The sequence below is a fragment of the Rhinoderma darwinii genome, chromosome 7 (genome assembly GCF_050947455.1).
Source record: "Rhinoderma darwinii isolate aRhiDar2 chromosome 7, aRhiDar2.hap1, whole genome shotgun sequence".
NCBI lineage: Eukaryota > Metazoa > Chordata > Amphibia > Anura > Rhinodermatidae > Rhinoderma > Rhinoderma darwinii.
Window position 1 is genome coordinate 131,621,235 of NC_134693.1, and position 21,389 is coordinate 131,642,623.

Consider the following 21,389-nt stretch of genomic DNA (forward strand, 5'->3'; position numbering starts at 1 on the left):
CCTTCTAGACCTGTCCACCACCTTCTACGTTACTCTGTGCTCCTCCTTCTAGGCCTGTCCTCCACCTTCTACGTTACTCTGTGCTCCTCCTTCTAGGCCTGTCCTCCACCTTCTACGTTACTCTGTGCTCCTCCTTCTAGGCCTGTCCTCCACCTTCTACGTTACTCTGTGCTCCTCCTTCTAGGCCTGTCCTCTCCGGAGCAGATGTTACCACTCTACTACCCAGCGTTCTAGTGTCTAACAGCTATATCCTTCTTCTCCTCAACATGAAGAAAACTGAATTCATTATCTATCCCATATCTCACTCAAAACTCTTAGCAGTACTATCAATCACAGATAATGGCTGGCTCCACTCTTTATTCAATCTTACAAGTCTGCTGCCTCGGGATAACCATCAATTCTGCCCTGCCTCTTAAACCACGCATCCAAGCCCTTATCACCTCTTACCGCATCCACATCAAAAACATTTCTTGAATCCACTTCTTTCTCAACCTTGAGTCAACTAAAATGCCAGTACATGCCGTTATCATCTCCCACCTAGACTACTGCAACATCCCTTTCCGTGGCCTTCTATCTGCACTCCTCCCCTCCACTCCACCTTCAACTGTTCTGCCAGATTAATCTATCTCTCCACTCGTTTTACCTCTGCCTTCCCCCTATGCCAATCCCTTCATTGGCTACCATTGCCCAGCGAATTCAGTTCAAAATATTAACAATGGTATACAAAGCTGTAACAACCCTCCATATATTTCTGAACATACGTTTTTGCAACATCCCCTGCAGAGCTATAGAGATAATTGATAAAATTGTGGCTGCCTTCAGCCACCACTAGGGGGAACCTAATGTATACGGATTTATTATGGAGTTCAATGGGATCTGTATAAATCTGCCTTCAGAACCCACCCCCTAGTGGCTACTTCAGGTAGCCAGAGTTCTATAATTTTACTCTACGATTGTGTGAGGGGAAGCAGAGGATTTGGAGCTCTGTATCAGGAAAATGGGCCTGCGATCCCTATAGGGACATATTATAAAATAAATCAGCAGAGATTATACATAGACTAGACCTTTCGCTTGGTCCCTCTTTATATAAGCCCTGATAGTTTATAGTTGACATTATATGACTATGACTCGGTAATCTCAGCACAGATCACATTGGATTTGTAAACATGTTTTTGTCATACAAAGCTATTAAGATCGGATTTAATTAACTCCACAAAACAATTTCAAGTTGGTACTTTTTTGCATTGTTTAGCCTGGGACCGATGTGTATGTACATTCCCTCTGCTCTGTTGGATCGAATTACTGTTTCATGTTTCCAGCAGTGCAATTAAAACAGCTTTTTGTAATCTCAGAAATATTCCATTTGGTTTCCTGGCAGACGCTTGGGCGCAAACCCCAAATAAGTCACATGAACCAGCTTTGTTAGGGTTGCTGTTCTTGTTACGGTCATAGACAAAAGGTTCCCATACATCAATAGAGCGTCAAGTTTTTGTATATTCTAAGAGCCAATTTCCTTCGTTTTATCCACTTTGCTTTTACGGGTTTCTGCAACCTTCGTGTCAAATAGTCGAGTGAGATTAAGAAAGAGCGAGCTGAAGCCATGTCGCACATGAGTATAACAACACTGTACTTATGGGATCGCGTTTCGAACAAAAGGCGGAATTCTAGTTGAAGTTTAATTTTGCTGCTCTGTCCCTCCATGATGCTTTACATTGCATTTCTTCCTCTTCTTCTTCCTCTTCCTCTTCTTCCTCCTTCCTCTTCTTCCTCTTCTTCTTCTTCTTCCTCCTCTTCTTCCTCTTCTTCCTCCTCCCTTTCATGGTAGAATTTTGCCTGCTTTCAGCCACCACTAGGGGGAGCTAACTACATCAAGGCTAGGGCTAGACGGCGACTTTGGCCGCAACATCGGTCTCACGATCAAAGATCCCTGTGTCGCCCTTCCTCCATCACAGTTAATGAAAGTGACTGTGGGTGAAATTGGGACTCACCGGTTGCTGCCACCACGACACAACAGTCGCAAAATAAAACCGCCAGATTTGGATTTCTTGCAATTGTTGCGGTTCACTTTTATAAACTGCGATACAGAGAGGGTGACGCAGCGATCGTTGGTTGTGTGACCTGTGTAGCGGCCAGTCGCCGTGTGGCCCTAGCCTTATGTATGCTGTTAGCTCCCCCTAGTGGTAGCTACAGGTAGCCAGAATTTTAGCATTTACCTCTGTCTATGCAGCGGATTTAGAACTCTGTATCGGTGTAATGTTGGGGTAGGGAAACAGACAAGTGAGCCCTAATCTACCCGCCACTCAGTCCCTGCCTACTTGCAACGACCCGCCCTAGGCGACGGGGTACAACTGGGCGACGGTCCCTACACTCAATAGGTGCACGACAGACAAACAGACAAGGGTACAAAGAAGCCAGGGAAATGGGGAAGTTCCCCACGGGGACACCGTGAGCAACAAGCGAAGTGAACGAGCCGAGTCAAACCAGGAGATGAGCGAGGTACAAAAACGCAGAGCAGAAGAATGGTCAGTAAAGCCAAGGTCAATCACAAGCAGAGGATCAGTAGTTCAAGAAACTGCAGCAGGGCCAGGAAACCAACAGAGAAGAATCACAAGCAAAGGAGGAACAGGAAAGGCAGGTATAAATAGACGGAGGGCGGGAGCTAGCTCCGTCTGGCCAGGCTGTGATAGGCTGCCATCCTGGGTGGTTTAAGATGGAGTCAGTCTCACAGACATTGAAGCAGGTGAAGACTGATTACCTATGGGCGTCGACACAGAAGTTGTGTCTGGCAGATCCTTTACAATCGGAATATTTTTTTTTAGAAATGAATCAGCATAGTCCTGGTGTTAATACTTGAACATTCCCTTTAAGAAAACCTCCTATCTGTCGCCCCACGATTTATTTATTTTTTGCTGTTTTTGGAGTCTACGGACGGAAAGACCATTTTGCAACCATCGATAATTGACAGGAACTCTTAAGATCGATCAATCACGACGGAACATCTATAGATCGTGTGTCATGACGTTCAGCTCCGAGCAGCACGACAACAATCGTTTATTAACTTTGAAGATAATTGTCTCCTAGTTGTCGAATCCATAAAATAGAAAACGGCAGCGAACCCTTTTTATCCGTGCAGGAATCAATGGATTTGCTGCGTTGCTTCTCTTCAGAGAATGACACTTGATAAACAGCTTGTCTAAGCAGATGTGAGGCAAGAAACTCTTATAAAGCTGTAATTGATTGATCTGCCACCGGGAAAATGGATACAAATGCGCTTTTTGATTTTCGTATTCCCTCCTGGTAATGGTTTAGAATAAAAGACACTGCTATAAATTGTAGTGGATGTCAGGCGTTTTTGTCTTTTTTTGGCAGAACTTTTTCTCTGCCGGTAAAATGAATATTGTTACCACCATTTATATGTACCGTAGTTGTGTAGACGGTGGCTCGGGAAGTCTGAGAGATGCTCAAGATTAAAGGGAGTGTCTGGATTTTTATCAAGACATTGCGACTAAATTATCAAAACGGTCTAATAGTCTAAGGGCTTATTTAGACGAACGTGTAATATGTCCGTGCAACGATTTTCACGCGCCTCCCACGGACCTATGTTAGTCTATGGGGCCGTGCAGACTGTCCGTGAGTTTCACGCAGCGTGTGTCCGTGTGTCCGCTGCGTAAAACTCACGACATGTCCTATATTTGTGTGTTGTTCGCGCATCACGCACCCATTGAAGTCAATGGGTGCGTGAAAATCATGCGCAGCACACGGAAGCACTTCCGTGGGACGAGCGTTATTCGCGCAACAGCTGTAAAAACTATGAATGAAAACAGAAAACGCACACGCTCTTGTAAATCCGGCCTAATGGCGTAGTAGCTTAAATATTATTCTAAATATTAATTATAGTTTTTTAAACCTCAGTCACACAGTAGTAAAGTGGTACACAGGATAATCATGGTAGTGCAAGCTATGGAGCAGCCACAGTGTGTGAACCTGGCCCATGACTGCAGCAGATGCACTAGAAATCCAAAACATTGCTGGACTTGAATAGAAACTTATGAAGAGGTCTAAGGGTATGTTCACAGGGCCTATTTTTGGCCGTTTTTCGGGCCTGTAAACGCCCGAAAAAACAACTGAAGAATCGGAAGCAGAACGCCTCCAAACGTCTTCCCATTGATTGTAAGGCCCTGTTCACACAGAGTTTTTTGACACGTTTTTTGACTCGGAAACCGCGCCAAAAATGCCTCGCAATGGGAGGCGGACGCTTTTTTTACCGCGAGTGGTAAAAAAACGCTTGTGGTATAAAGAAGCGACATGCCCTCTCTTCGGGCGTTTATGCCTCTGACCTCCCATTGACTTCGCTGCGTTTTTGCCCATGGCACTCAATGGGCGCGAGCAAAAAACGCAGCGAAAAACATGGCAAACGGCGTGCAAAAATCTCCGTGTGAACTAATGGGAAAAACGGCTTTCTGATCCAATGGGCAGTTTTTTTACACGGTCGTTTTGTAAAACGGCTGCGAAAAAAAAGTGCAGTACTTAGGAAGAAGTTCAACAATGTGGTAGAATTGGCGGCTGCCCCCTTCTGATGAGGACACAGATGTCATTTCCACTTGCATGTTAAAGGTGGTGTATGAAATGACCAGTCCTTTTTTTTTTTTTTCCCCCGAAACAGCGTCACTCTTGTTCATGGGCTGTTTCTAGTATTGCAGTATTCACATGAACGGGGCTGAGCTGCAATACCAGATAGAGCCCATGGACAAGAGTGGCGCTGTTTCTGTGTAAAAAAAAATTTTTCCTGTCAATTTTCCATCTGTTGCCCCAAAATAAACAGCCCCTTCCCCATAGCGATTTAACTTTCCAATATACTATGTGTTTTAGTTAATAATTTTTTTCAAGAGCTCTGCTTTCTGTCCATGAATGGAATCTGTCAATGATAAAGGGGTATTCCCAACGGAAACATTTATGGCATATCCACAGGATATGTCATAAATGTTTAATAGCTGGAGGACCCAGCTCTGTGACCCGCACCTATCTCCAGGACAGGGTTCATCCGACCCTCACTGCATCTGGCAAGGCGGTCGCCACATCCATGTTGGGAATGAATGAAATTAAAGCGGATTTGGCTGTTTCTGTGACTCCTATAGGAATGAATGATAAAAGCCGCATGGCCACCTCTTTATTCATTCTATTAAAGGCTATGGACATCTTGGCAACTTTTTTATTGTTTTGCGTTGCCTGTATTATGTAAAAAAAAACAACATTAAAATTGGTTTTAATTCACATTTTTGAACTTCTTTGTTTCTGCGGGTTGCGTGATGTAATACAATGCATTGCAAGCTGCTCGATGGCGTTCAGTATTACTTGAATGGGACTGAGCTGCAGTACCAGGCTCAGCCACTACAGAATGTACGGCGCTGTAAATGGGAAGCAATGAGGAGGCTGGATCGCCGCGGGTCCCTCCAATCAGCTGATCGCTACGATGACAGTCATCTGACCCCCACAAGATCGGTCCTAGGTCATCACTATCATAGTCCTGGAAAATATTTTGCCATCGTCATTATTAATGACCTAATTATTATCTATGGCCACTTAAAAAAAAATATTTTAAAATAAAAACATTATATTGTACCAAAAGGTCAGATCTTTATTTTTACGGAGCGTGTAAATTATATCGGAGTGTAAATGTGAGGGATAAGAGGCTGCTCTACAGTTGGAGGATTTTGAAACCAATCATTTAATCCTTGTGATCAGAAAGATCTGAGAAGAACAGAAGAGTTCTGGATTGTTCCTCTATTGTCATGTTAAAGCAGTAGAACTTTTTTTTTGTATTTTCTGCTGCGCGCACACAAAGGCCTCTGCAGGCCGGCTTTCTAGGTGGCTAATCTATCATCAGAATTTGCTTTTCTGTCTTAACGCTGCCTTTTATAATGTTTATGGGTTTTTCCAGAGCCTTAAAGGGCCGGTAACCTAAAATACAAAGCATCTAAAAGTGCCGTATCGCAACATGAGCTGCTAATTTCATTGACATGCATGTATGTAGATGTATCTGTAGGTTCTCAGAACTGGAGATAAAGTAATTGTCATGAGGGCAGGGATTATTTTTAACTTTCTGTCAGTCATTAAAGGTAATGTTTTGCTTTTCTGTATATAGCACCATGCCCTGTATGCAAAGTAAAAAAAAAAGGGTACCTATGCAGCCCCATTAACAAAGACCAGAGGACTATATGTTCAGTATATTGCTCTCTCTCCAAGGCAAGCAGCCTCTTTGACTTCGGAGGCTCGTCCGGTATCAAGTATTCTGCACTTGGCAGGAAGTCCTGTTCTTGGTCGAATGCCTACTACATTTATACTTGTTTCTGGGCAGCTACTTCCCTTTTGTCCCTGATTTTACTATTCATTTCAACATAGGAAAGGGGTCCATAGTCCTTGTGTACATGACATAACGAGAATTCGATATTTCACCCATCTTGGGGTTTTTATTTGTTGCTGTGTAGGCCAGCCAGCAATCTGAAGACTAGAGACTGATTTATGACCTATAGACAAGTTGCTGGAAAATCAGATTTGTAGTAGATTTGTATTACTCTTGCCCCCAACGTGAGTGATTCCCATAATATTATCTTAGGGAATAAATATATAAAGAGTTCTCCTTGCCTTGCAGACATACCAACTCCCTATTATACACTCACCCCTATTATAAGCAGCAGTGATCTTAAATAGAGCAGGAAAGCAAATTCCCCATAGACTGTTTTACAATAACCAGTGCCCTTTGTGCCATGGGCAGAATATAGGCTGTCATATATAGCAGCCTGTATACTGCAATAGACTTTCCATGCATCGTTGGGGACCTGCTACTCTATTATTGGATTTCACATGCCCATAAGGCTACTGATGCCGACACAGTCACCTACGATTCATGGTAAAATCAGGCCTGAAACTTTCTTAGCTGCACGTGTATTGCGGTAATGCCACTATTTCACCACAATTTAAGGGGGCGACTTGGTGTTGCTGTGGGACTCTAGTCTAATAAAACAGGTATATTATGGAATTGCTATACATGCAATTAACTCCTCTTTTAGACGTAGTTTCAAATCCGGGATGTCATTATTATTTTTTTCTCCAGCAACAGCGCCACTCTTGTTCATGGGCGGTTTCTGGTATTGCAGCTCCAGATCATTAAAGTGAATCGGGCTGAGCTGCAATACCAAACACAACCTGTGGACAAGAGTGGCGCTGTTTCTTAAAAGAAAAATCAAAACAAAACCAGAAACAGACTTTTTTTATTTTAATCCTCCACAATCCCTTTAAGGCCAGTATTCCACAATGACATTTGGCTACAGTAGGCCATTAGTTCCAAGGTTCAGTCATTTTTCAGCTGTGGTCCTTCTGGGATTTGTAGTTCCTCCATGTTTTCCTCATATGAATGCCATTGCTATTTTGCATGCAGTTTCCCTTTTTAGTTATGGATGGCAAAATACTTGAGAAAAAATATATGTGGAGAGCATTAATCCAGCCGTTCAGATTATGGGTTTTAACACGCAACAGCTCCCGTTAATAATTCACGGTGTTACAGTAAAAGCTGTAAGGTAAATACGAATTCACATAAATGAGTTCATTCAATATTTATGCCCCTCTGAAAGTAGAATTTAATTAAGACCTAAACCTTCTCAAGTCGTATTGATACATTCATTGCATAGTAGTAACTCTTAAATCCAGCGGTAAAACTATCATTGTGACATTTTATTCTTGGATCTTGTTCGGTATTTCTCCGGCTCTCATATTTATGGAACTTGTAACTCTACTCTTAGGCCCATGCACACGTTGCATATTACGTGCAGTTTTGCCTCGCAGATTTGCGTGCGGCAACACCGCAGCGTAATACAGTATCAGCATAGGCAATGAGATACCAGGGAATCTCCGGTCCACGCTGCGGTATTTTTCGGGGCATAAATTGACCGGCAGTGCGTATATTCGAAACTGCAGCATGTCAATTTATCTTGCGATTCCGCTTGCGAATTCTATCTTCCTAGTTCTGGGAAAATACGCAGCAAAAACTGCAGCATGAAAACGCTGCAATTTACACATCAAAACTTTTTTTGCTGCGCATTTCTTGTGGTTTTCTGCAGTTTTCCTGCGTATTTTCCGCAGCAAAATATGCAACGTGTGCATTCAGCCTTATGCTATGTTCACATCTGTGTCAGGGCTCCGTTCCGACGTTCCGTCTGCGCTTTCCGTCGGAAGGGAGCCCTGACTGACACAAACGGAAACCATAGGTTTCCGTTTCCATCACCATTGATTTCAATGGTGACGGATCCGGTGCCAATGGTTTCCATTTGTTCAGTTGTGCAAGGGTTCTGTCGTTTTGACGGAATCAATACCGCAGTCGACTACCGTTTGTGTCAGTCAGGGCACCGTTCCGACGCAAAGTCTGAACGGAGCCCTGACGCAGATGTGAACGAAGCCTTATACGGTGTTTGGGAGTGTAATTCTGCTGAGCTCAACGTCACCCCCTGTTGAGTAGTGCACTTTGTATGACCTACAGAGCGGAGCAGAGGCATAATTTAAAGCTATGCCCCAATGCAAACTCTGTAACAAGTTCCCCCATCTGTTGATAATATTTATAATATGGGTATTTTGCTACCTCTGCACCCTCTACAGCTACACACCCGGCGAGGAGTGGGGGAAGGGACGTGACTACTCTGATGACATTGCTGACTTAGAAAATAAGTTGTCACTATCCAACTGAATGCAGCCTTGGTCTGGAGACAGACTAATGTATAGCTCAAAGTTCATTTTATTTTCCTTCCAGAAACAGCGCCGCTCTTGTCTATGTCTGGTGTTGCAGAGCAATCCTTATTTAAGTGGATTTGATTGAGCTGCAATACCAGATACATCCTATGGGCAAAAGGCGGCACTGTTTCTGGGGAAAAAAAACAAACAAACTATTTTTCCTAATCCTGGATAATCCCTTTAATTCCAACATCAACTTCTACTACGATAACTCAACCCATGTATAGCTTCTAAAGATGGTTGGGTAAAGCTGGGACCAGCTCCTTGCATCATAGTTATGTACGACGCTAGGAGTCCCTGCCTCTCCGTGGAACTACTGTCCCGTACTGAAAACATGATTACAGTACGGGACAGTTGTCCCGCAGCGAGGCAGGGACTCCTAGCGTCGTACATTACTATGATTCTAGGAGCCCGGCTCCCTGCGGTGTTTTCAGTCCGGGACCGAACATGCTCATGTGTCTCCAGCCTTACAAGACACCCGCCCTCATATACATTAGATTGTCGCCCGTCACTGTGGAAATCATCAGGTTTGTCATTGACTTCTCCCTTCCTAAGTAGCTGATTTTTGGCCCAATTGTTGCATTGGGTCTTCACAGCTTAAAGTGGGGCTTCAGTTTTATATAAATAAAGTTTATTGAAATGGGCACATCGTGTACACAAACTTTGTCCTGTATCTTCCGTAGTAAGATAGTCCCCAAGAGCAGATATTTAGGACTTTGACTGCTGCGACCATTCTATTCTTGCTTGTAGGATGAGATAAGTGCTCAAAAATCTTTTATAAATTTAAGTTTTTGCATTTTTATAAACATTTAACATTTTGAAACCTCTTCCAACATGATGTTTATCTTCAAGATGAGGACGGATTAGTGACATCTTCCTCAGCTTTGTTTTTAAGTCGACTCCTTCCTGTTTCTGTTGTCCGATACAACAATAGAATAAGAAGTAATGACTGTGCCGAGCTGCCGAGGAAGTTGTGTGTCCATTGTTGATGTTTGCGAATGAAAATAATACGTCAAATTTTTGGCACAGGAAAAAGTGTTGTAGTGTAGAGGGGAAGAAGGCACGGCTGGGAGGATGTGTGGGTGCTCTATGGGCAGTGGCAGAATAAGTAGGCCCTGGGCTGTTCCCTTCTCCACCGCCGCTCTGCTGCTCCGCGTCTGTAGTCAACCCCACCTTTTTGCGTGAGCATTGACAAATTACGATTTCCCTTGTCAAAGGGCTGCGTACCTACATGCTGACAGTCTCCAACCATCGCTGACAGTATCACACAGTGTATGGACACATCCTCCTGATAATGGAAATGGTAACAGCCATTTGTCTATTAGTCCTGGACTACACAAATACTTTTTTGTGGAATAGTGTCACTCGCTGCCCCCTGTAGTTAGTGCCCCGCTGCCCCCTGTAGTTAGTGCCCCGCTTCCCCCTGTAGTTAGTGCCCCGCTGCCCCCTGTCGTTAGTGCCCCGCTGCCCCCCTGTAGTTAGTGCCTCGCTGCCCCCCTCTAGTTAGTGCCTCGCTGCCCCCTGTAGTTAGTGCCTCGCTGCCCCCTGTAGTCAGTGGCACACACACACACACACACACAGCCCCCCATAGACAGCTTCTATTGTGGCTTCATTCTTTGGGGGGCCCGGGTGGCCGCGATAAACGAACCCATGGGGATCCGCTATTGCTTATGGGTATATGGGTGACAGTACCCATAAGCAATAGCGGATCCCCATGGGTTCGTTTATCGCGGCCACCCGGGCCCCCCCAAAGGTGCATGGTACAAGTAGCCACATATGTGAAGCCGAAACGTTCTGCATGGCACACTTTATGAACACATACACTCATACCTTCAATGCCTCCATACAGATGGAGGCATTGAAGGTATGAGTGTATGTGTTCATAAAGTGTGCCATGCAGAACATTTCGGCTTCACCTATGTGGCTACTTGTACCATGCAACTTTCCAGGCACTCACTACTATGGAATGCTGTTGGTAGAGGACCCCTGAGGTGTAACTTGAAGCTTTTGGGGGAAACCCAATGCAAAATCAGTAACCAGGCTCTCCACCCAGCATGTGCCGTTTATAATAGTGGTGTTTTCTCATGTGCTATTGGGGCTTTTGAGCCCGGGTGCAACTGGTACTACTGGAAGCTATAGCTACACCCTTGAGTAATCCTATCTCATACAAGAGGTTGAGTAAGATTGGAAAAACTTTGCTGCTTTGTTTTATCAACAGCGCCACTCCTGTTAATGGGCTGTGTATGGTATTGCAGTTCGGCACCATTGAGTTGCGTTTGGCTGAGCTGCAATATCAGACAGATTATGGACAAGAATGTGGCTTTTTCTGCATTAAAGCTGCCATGTTTTTCTAATCTCACACAAACCCCTTTAAGTCCATTAAGTGACTCATTATACATTCATGGGATTCAACCTTATATAATAGCGCATCCTAAAATTAAATAAAAAAATATATATACAAAAAAACATAATAAAATTCTTGTCCAGTATCCAATTATCTGTGTTGCTCTCTTCTGTAAAATTCTTAAAACCATCCCTTTCTGGGAAAGCTGGGTAATAACCAATATGGATGCCAACACCGGTCCCAAAGAAGTTGTCACATTCATACTTTTCTCCTACATGAACTGACAATAGGTTTCCCAGATTATTTAGTAACCCCTGTGGGAGCTGTAGTGGTGGCCATATTAGTTGTCACCCGGCTTTGCCAGGACGAGATGTAACTAAAAAATATCAGTTGCACTACTTGAGGATGCTCGGGGATTGTGTGTGATTTGGGATTTTGATGAAAACCCTTTTTATGCCTCAGTGACCTTCTACTCAAATATTCTGCACCGAGGCCCAGATTTTTTACTTTTTTTTAAATTTTGCAAATCTAATTTCCTCCATCATTTCCCAGAGTACCAGAACAAAAGCAGAAATCTCAGATTCCAGAGGAATGGATGCACCTGGCAGTGGTGGCATGTGGAGAGCGTGTAGAGGAGACGGTGACTATGGTGAAATCTGCCGTGCTCTTCAGTGTGAAAAAAATCAGATTCCACATATTTGCCGAGGACGCGTTAAAGCCAGAATTTGACCGAAAGGTAAGTGGAAGGGATAATATACAACAGAAGTGTAAAATAATTGATGAAACCAAACACCCTACATACCCTACCATAAGCCCTGGTAAAAGAGTCATCCCAAAAATTGGACCACCCATGTTAGTTACATGAGCCAGTTAATGGGTTCCTTTACTTTGAAACATTGTGTGATCTTTTGGGGGTCTGGACTTCCAGAATTGGCAGAACAAAGGGGCACAGCGCTCAACAACAGCGGTCCCTTCACTGCAGTACTTAACACAGTGCCACTCTTGTCCATGAGGCTATGTCTGGTACTGCAGCTCAGACTCTATTTACTAATTTCACTTTGTCCCATTTTAAACCTTCCTATCATCATGTGTTTTGTTTTTTTTTTGGGGGGGGGGGGCATTTTTTCCCTGTAGAATTTAATAGCACAATTAAAAAGTGCAGTATACACTGACACGTCCTGAAATATCCTTTCATCAGTCTGGGCTTGCAGGGGTTAATAACCGTCTCTCTATATAAACCCTAAATAATCACTGTCTATGGGAGACAACTGCTGTGACCTTGCACGACCTTGTCCATTGCTGACTTTGCATTGTGGAACTGGCAGAAGACTAAGCACCAACTACAGGATAAAGAAACCAGGAAGGGAAGAGATAAACACACGATCAACCATGTCCAGGAGAGGAAAAGACAACATTACACATTGTAAAAAAAATTAAAGGGGTTTTCTAGAATTGGCACTTATGACCTGTCAGTCAGAGAGTCCTTCTGTAACTCCCATTGATTTTATAGAGCGGCACAAAGGTGGGGTGCGGGATCCCATCTCCGCTGTTTTATGACAGCCTGTGTCTGCCACACTGATAGATAGTAGAGAGTCTTCCCTGCTCTACTGTCTGACAGGGATGTAGCTGGGAGGGGTGGCTGGCGGGGCATGTGACCCGGGTGCTGAGTGCCTGGGGAGGGGGCACCAAAAAGCCACTCTACCTTGCCTAGGTATTTAGATGCAGGTTTAAGGTAGCAAACTGAATCTTTGCCCACGGGTGAAGGAAAACTATCGGATCTCTGCTGCGTATAAATGTTGTGATTCTGATCTTATATTAGGCAATTATTGTATATAGTAATTTATAACTGTATCTTCACTTTTTGTAATATGGTTCCTGGATCGGCAATCCAATGTCTTTGGGACATCAGGGAATCCCTTGACATCTTTGGTTGGGGGAAGTCAGCCATTTTTGAGTTTAGGAGAACTGTCTGTAGTCACTTGGTCACCCACCTACTAAGTATACCTCTGTTCCCTTTCAAGAAAAACTCCCACATGATAGCCCACATAGATCCTGGGAACTAGCAATGCAAACTCCTATTTTAGGGTTTCCATGAATTTCAAGTGGGGTCACAGCCTGACAGAAAGCCGCAATAATAGTTTATCACTTCTCTTATAGCTTGAAGAATGGCCACGTCAACTATCCAGAAAGTTTGACTACAAGATATACCCAATTACTTTTCCTGTTGGAAACGCTCAGGAATGGAAGAAATTATTCAAGCCCTGTGCTGCTCAGCGACTCTTTCTTCCGGTAAGAGTTCTATGATTGGATTCCGATTATTCATGTTCTTATTCTGCATCTGGTCATCTAGACTGGATTTTATGCAACTTTTACTTTCTGCCTCCAGCAAGGAATATTTTTATGGTTTCTTAAGACTCTGCTCTCCGACATATGTTCTCTTCTACGTCTGATCTTTACCCTGCGTGATTCGCTGTCTTTAAAGACCTGGTGACAAGTTTAGTCACCCTGCCAGGAGTGCTGAGGATACCCCAGCATGGAATACTGATTCTGGTGCCTTGTATTCTTCCTCCCGTAAGAATAGCCAACCTATTAAAAGAGGAAAGTGTGTCCCTGGTAGACAGACAAGAGAGGAACAATGGGACCATTTAAAAGGGTGCGGAGATCGCGCAGCGCTGTGTTGGCCCTTGACCGTGCTCTAGATTTTACCGAAGTGTTTATGCAAACTGTTGTTCTCCTTAAAGGGACAGTAAACCTAAAAATGAAGGAGAAAAAAAACAGACAAAACCAACACTTTTATACAATGATCATCCTACAAGACATTCTGCAAACCCATAAAAGAAAATGACAAATAAATGGCAGTGAAAACAGCGGTCCATTTTCTTCTAATCCAGTCCATTCATGCTGGAGATTGACAGAGGGGTGGGGTTTAGTTATATGGGAGTGGCCTAGATTACCAGGTTTCTCATTGCAGGTAGAGGAGGTTGCTGCTGTGGCAGTGGTCTGCTCTTAGGTCTGTAAGGGAGGAGGATGGATGCTTCCTGGTGTATATCTAGAAGGCTTTAGGGAATCATCATGACTGTGGTTTTTCATGATTTTTTTTCACTGTGTGGCCCCAGTTTTAAAGTAAATCTTTACTGTTTTATTACTGTCCATTTTAGGTACAAAATTCTGTTCTGATTCATTTTTGAATATATCTTTATAGTATTTAGGGGTCCGCATTATTTTATACAGAACTCCAAATCTTCTGCATTCACATAGTTAAATGACAAAATTCTGTCTGCCTGCAGCCACCACTAGAGGGAGCTTTTGAGTTTGTCATTGAGTTCAATGTATAAACTGTATGCAGTAAACTCCTAAGCTCCCGCTAGTGGTGGCTGCAGGCAATCAGACTTTTCGGATTTAACTCTGTTTATGCAGAGGATTTGGATCTCTGTATCAGAAAAACAGACATCTGACTACTATAAAGATATATTAAGTAAATCAACACAGAATCTTTCATCTATTTAGACCGGTGTTCAAGAGTGGACATAGCAGAGCCAGAGTCTGACTGTCGCTTCATACAGATCTAGGTTTTTACAGATGTCTCAGGGAAGTAAGACCGTGTCCGTGGGAACAAATCTTGATTGATTTCATTATGCTGTGTTATATGTAAATTATTTCACGGCTTAATCCCCTGATGGAAGGAAACACTTGGGGCCCCCTAACTCCAGAGCCATGTGTGACTTCAGTGGGCAGTTATCTGGAGCACCTGTTCCTTACTTTGACTGAAAACATCCTGGTATTAGAAATCCTGCTGATTTCTTAATACTATGCAGCCCTCCATCATACATTAACTCTTAACATTCTGCAATAATAGACTATTTTACTTCTGCCTTCTATTTGCAGGGCTGGATTCTCCTGTAGGCAAGGAAGACCCCGCTATGGTTGCTTTACAGGCCCACCACGTAGCTGCAGACATTGCGTTACGTTTTACTCAATTCCATGACAGCTGACTAATATGAAAGCCCAATGACAGGCTAGGGATAGAGACAGTAGTCACTGGTTTCCACTCAGGTTAATGCCCATGTCCCTGGTGGTAAGTGGTTTAATGCCCATATACGCCAGTGTCCAAAGGTGTAGTGTCCTAGTCCCTGGTGTCTATTGGTTTGATGCCCACATATGCCAGTGTCCCAAGGTGTAGTGTCCAGGTCCCTGGTGTCGATTGGTTTGATGCTCACATATGCCAGTGTCCTAGTCCCTGGTGTCTAGTGGTGCAATGCTCACATATGCCAGTGCCCAAAGATGTGGTGTCCTAGTCCCTGGTGTCTAGTTATGCAATGCTCACATATGCCAGTGCCCAAAGATGTGGTGTCCTAGTCCCTGGTGTCTAGTGGTGCAATGCTCACATATGCCAGTGCCCAAAGATGTGTCCTAGTCCCTGGTGTCTAGTGGTGCAATGCTCACATATGCCAGTGCCCAAAGATGTGGTGTCCTAGTCCCTGGTGTCGATTGGTTTGATGCTCACATATGCCAGTGCCCAAAGATGTGGTGTCCTAGTCCCTGGTGTCGATTGGTTTGATGCTCACATATGCCAGTGTCCAAAGGTGAAGTGTCCCAGTCCTTGGCTTCCAGTGGTTTGGTGCCTCAGTATATACTTATTTGCATAAAGGACACGGCTTAGGTTATGTCCAGATTGATGGGTAGAACCTTTGGCTACACGCTTGTATTCCTACAGTAAATTCAGTAGAGTATACTGGTCCGCATTAAACGTGCTTTAGTCTATACACGTCAAGTAGAAATGCTGTGCAGGGTACATTGGACACCCTACAATGTGTAAGAGCAAAGTCTCCTGCCCCGGAGGACCCGGCATGTCTGTGCATTACACGGACACTCCATTGATTTCAAAGGGAACTGTGTAACGCTTAATCTCCCCTGTGGTGGCACTGCAGGAAAATTGAACACTTACTGCCAGGTTTTCCTACAGATTACAGCTGATCGCTGGGGGTCCACTAGCAAAATGTTGAATATCATTGGCTCTAGGATGTAACTTACTAGCGTAAAGTACATTTATACCACACTGTAAATACACCATTTAATAAGCATTAAGTGAAGAAGTGCCGACTACGGATTACAAATGAAATTGCTTCGCCTTAAATGACTTCTTCAGCGGGATGTGGGGAGTGCTTCCATCCTTTGGGGTGTATTAAATGTTAAGTGTTCATCTCTCAACCAGGGATTGCTGAGCGAGATTACATCTCATGGCGAGTTACAGATAATTACGAAGCGCGTTGAAGTGATTCACTGTGCGCAGCAGCTGTTAGGTTGAGTGCGCAGAGGTTAATTACAGCGTTTTCCCCAGTGATATTGCACCCTTTTATCTACCTTCATTGTAAGGTACAGAAGTGTGTAACAAGTTCTCACATCTCTGACTGCTAAATAGCAGGAGCTAACGCGTTTCTGCAACTATTCAATTTAGGTCTCCTGGTATTTAATTATCATTGTCACCTTTTCTGATTATAATTATTGTCTTGTGAATTTGTAAACCGCGGGTATCACCGCTGGGGTCATTGCTGGGGTATAATTTGGAGGCTTTGTTTGCTACGTAGTGTTATCTGTTACGTCTTTTCTTTGTTCTGCATGTATTTTTTGTGAATCTAGAGCAGGGGTGCACAACCTGCGACCCCGGGGGCTACATGCGGCCCTCCAATGTTGTTGTGTGCGGACCCCAACCATCCAGACACAGTCCAACATGTCTTAAAGGTTTAGAAAGAGAGTGTTATAGGGGGCTGTATGTGTCTGGTACTGTTATAGGGGGATATAACATAAATGTCTGATAATAAGTTGTTATTGTCAGAATGGTTCACGAGAGCCTTCTGATTTTCCAATAGGGAAATTATACAGTGAATTCCTTTTATTCCGGCATCCGCTAATTCATAAAGTCTTATAATCTGGCATAGAATGTGGAATTTCACAAGACCATAAGGGAGCAACAAGAACCAATGAGAAAATACTGCGGCCTAAAGAAACATTCTGGGCAGCGACGTATCTTCTATAGAGAGAAGAAGATATGGGGGAGGAATACTCCAGCTCACCTGACACGTGATATGTGTGTCGTAGACATCGCACGGATCCTCGTGTCGGTACACGATGAGTAAATGACAAGGAAGTAGCAAGGGGTTGAATCCAGCGCTGTAGAGGATAAAACGGAAACTAGTTCCAAGTTTACTAGTATAAATTAAAAAGGTCCAAAGGTATAGGATCCTAGTGTGCAGGAAGAAATGTCGGTCCAGTAGTAGAGCCTACGCGTTTCAGACGTGTTGAACGTCCTTAAGCCATGATCCTATACCTTTGGACCTTTTTAATTTATATTAGTAAACTTGGAACTAATTTCCGTTTTATCCTCTACAGCGCTGGATTCAACCCCTTGCTACTTCCGTATCTTCTATAGAGTTAGATCATGCAACAGTTTTGTGGGGCCCGTCTTGCGAGGGGGCCCAGCAATGAACTTAGAGGACAGTACTCCATCTCTTCCTGGAAACTGTATAAGTCTATGGACCCTTTTCTGTCCATTGAAGAGGTTGACCCATCAGGACAACCCCTATCCAGATCCCTATTAGGGTATATAGATTTCCTACGGGGAGGCTCTCACGCTCTGGTGGACTTGGCATCTGACGGTCGTCATGTTATACTACATTTTCCCTGTAGCAGCCACTGCTCATATTTAGGGGTTGTCTGTGCTGAGACAACCCCTTTGACTCCCATTCATTGCAGGTGCCATAAAGCACAAACACCCTGTTAGGTCGTCTTATGGCTCCTACAGGATGTGATGTCACTATGGGCCTAGTCTTCACACCAGACCTCAGGGGTTACTGGTTGTGGGGGGGGGAGTGGGTGAATTTTGTCGTTAGGTATAATATCTGTTTAATAAACCCCTTTTTGTTTTAATGGACAGATGATTCTTCAGGACGTGGACTCCTTGATCTACGTAGACACCGATGTTCTTTTTTTGAGGCCTCTGGACGACGTCTGGGCCTTTCTCAAGCAGTTCAATGACACCCAGCTTGCAGCTATGGCTCCCGAGCACGAGGTCCCCAAGATCGGCTGGTATAGTCGCTTTGCTCGACACCCATTCTACGGGGCAACGGGCGTCAACTCTGGGGTCATGTTGATGAATTTAACCCGTATTAGGAAGCAGCAGTTCAAGGTAAAAGGGGTTAATAATTCTCACTGCTTCAAAATTTAAAAAATAAATCAGAGGCCACTAAAACGCTTGATGATTTGCTGGATAAAATGTATCTGGACGGATGAGTGAGCCTAATGTGCCCGGCGGAGAAGGGAGTAGGGAATCCGTGACATATTAATGGTCTCTACAGCGGGAGAGGGGGGGGGGCAGCAATCCTTCGAGGGAACAAAGATAATGGAATGAAATTTTTCATAGCAAGGACTGTTACGAGAACCAAAAATATATTATCAATATTAGAAAGTCTCCTTGCTTCATTTATAGAGGTCAATTTTGTATATCAATTTCTTAAAGGGACATGACCATTTTTTGCTCAGTATTGCAATGATAAAATATCTCAAATTTGGCATACACATAAGGACACCCCCCAATAAATACATTTGGCTAGAAGAAAATTTTATCTTCATAGCACGGTGTTTGCTCCCCGACAAAAAATTCTCGGTTAATTATTGTTCGGGCTTTGAAAACCTAGTCGATTTATGGAATTCTGGTTTAATAGGGGGTAGTCACCCGTTCAGGAACCCCATCTATTAGTAAGAGGGTGGCGCACCCTTAAGAAACCCACACGTCTGTGCGTTACAGCTCATTAATTTCAAAAAGTACAGTGTAATGCTTTATTTCTCCTGTGGTGGCACTGCAGGGGAATTGAATACTTTCTGCTGGGCTCTTTTGCAGATTACAGCTGATCGCTGGGAGCCCCAGCAGTGGAAGATCCTGTGAGCAGCTTATTTTTGAGGGACCTTTCTAACAAAAAGGAATTGTCTAGAAAGGTCTTTTTACAATCTTGGAGCCACTTTAAATAGTAATCTCCGAAGTGAGCCGTGAGGTTTGCGCCACATCAGATCTGCAGTTCCAAACTGATCGCTGAATGTTGGGTTGGGGCTTGTCAAAGAGGTCAAACTTGCCTGGACTCCATTGCAGAAAGCAGTGGTGCAGCCTAAGGACGACCAATTTTACCACGCTTCATGTTTCATATGCACTAGCACTGAAGGGGGGATAAAATGTATTACTCCGGAGCCTAAGGGGGCCTGAACGTCCCTCTGTTTTATATGAGGAGACCAGCACTTTAACTAATATGATGCTTTATAGTTTGGGGGTCCTTTTAAAGGTTTTGCATTGGAGCTTGAAGTTAAAGGAAGAATAGTCGTGCTCGATGCTGCTAGTATATATTCTGGTTTATTTTACATTAGTATCAACTTTAGTGTCTCTCTAACTGCTCTTTGATTGGTTGGTTCCCTTTTATATAAAAATAAAGAGCTACCTAAGTACCGCTGCAATAAAACCGTGCACGGGAGCTGCGACTGTGACTCCAAGGCTGATAAAACGCTTACATGGTATCGTAAATCAAACGAATCTCCGCGTCCAGTCACTCACTCAGTGCTACATTGTGACAGCCACGTTACGGATCAGCGGGATCCTCTCTCAAGGTGAACCGCAACGTTCATGTCCCTACTGATCTGAAACATGGATGTCAGCGGAGAACAATAGGGAGATCTACAGCGCCGGCTCTGCTCCTGCCCTGGTTATTTACTGCGGTGCACAGGATAATAGTTTACTGGATGTGCTGGGCCTGGAGTCCAATAACCAGCATAAATAAATCACAAAATGCCACCCCGGCCCTGGAAATATAAAGGGAAACCGTCACGGAATAAAATTTATTTTACGTTGCAAATATTTATGACCTAAAAGTAATAATACATCATATTCTACATTCTTGTGTACTTAAAGGGATTTTTATTGTAATCACTATAGAATTAAGAGTTCTGTAGCTTTCTTATATACTTTTGATTTCCAATTCTTTACCATTTTTAAGATCTCTGCTTGCTGTCAGTGAATCAAAACATTCTTGTTTACAGAATGATTGAATTCTGAAAACCTATCCAGTTCATATCCCAGTGACACAGGTGCAGGGCTTGTTACAGTGTATCAGAACTTTCTAATGTCCGTTGAACATGGATAGGGTGGCTTTTCAGCATCTGGGTGGAAATATGGGTATTGCTTTTCACTGACAGCAAGCAGACATCTGGACATACAGAGTATATTAGAACTTTTCCACCATTTAAAAAAAATTTTTTAAAAAAAGAACCAGGATAGGAACCAGTCATGATGAACGCGAGGAATGACATGAGGTGGATATTATCAGCTGATTTTTATTTTTTATTTTTTCCTCTCGATGGACGGCCATTAACAACCCATAATAGACAATCTTTCAACATTTTGTTCTGTCATGTGGAATTTTTTTCGGTCAGTAGTCGGCCATAACCTGATGTTTGAGGTATGATTAGTCGGTCCAGTCACACGACAGATTGGTCATGTGTCGGTCGACAAGGGGAAATCTAGTCTATGGCCAGTTTTAGGGGACAACGCTCCTATAGGGCCAGCTGTAGGTTAGAGGGTGTCCTGTGCATTAACTTCTGTTGGCGTTCACCCCCCTTATAGTATACAGGGTACAAATAACTATACCTTTTTGTGCCAAATTATCAACATCATACAGGTTCGTACTAAAAGCAACAGTACCATGTGTTGGCCACTAAAAAAAGAATATACTATACAACAGTGCTCCGACAATACCAACATACAGTGACCAAATAACAGCTCCATACATAATCTAAAAACAATGCTATACAATGAGTAAATACTATATATTACATGGTTGTGGTCAGAAGCATCAGGTGCCACCCCTATCAGCAGGGCCGGATAATATACCCTGTGCAACCACTTAGGTCGCACGCCCTTAAAGGCTGTGTACACCTTTTTGAAAACTTTTTTTTTAATGTCTATCAGTGTGACTGGTGCAACTTTGTAATGACATTTTTATTACAAAATTAGATACAGCTGCTTTGTATCCTGTATACAGAGCAGCTGTATCTAGCGCTGAAACCTGAATCCGTCAGCTCAGCGGGACTGACGGGTTGTGTGTCTGACACACAGGATCGACCTGTTACCGATCACATCTAAGTTCATAACTTAGATGTGATCAATAACAGGGATCAGTCACACTGAGCTGACGGCTTTAGGTTTCAGCGCCAGATACAGCTGCTCTGTATA

The 21,389-nt window shown here is 43.5% G+C and overlaps 1 protein-coding gene across 1 annotated transcript in view; it reads left to right on the forward strand.

The window, feature by feature from the left end:
• GXYLT2 (glucoside xylosyltransferase 2) overlaps window positions 1-21,389 on the forward strand; it is a 36,986-nt gene that overhangs the window by 8,393 nt on the left and 7,204 nt on the right. Inside the window, exons 2-4 of the mRNA XM_075834046.1 lie at window positions 11,675-11,858; window positions 13,280-13,411; window positions 18,054-18,305. Coding sequence (XP_075690161.1) covers window positions 11,675-11,858; window positions 13,280-13,411; window positions 18,054-18,305 — 568 coding nt within the window. The remainder of the gene's footprint in view (window positions 1-11,674; window positions 11,859-13,279; window positions 13,412-18,053; window positions 18,306-21,389) is intronic.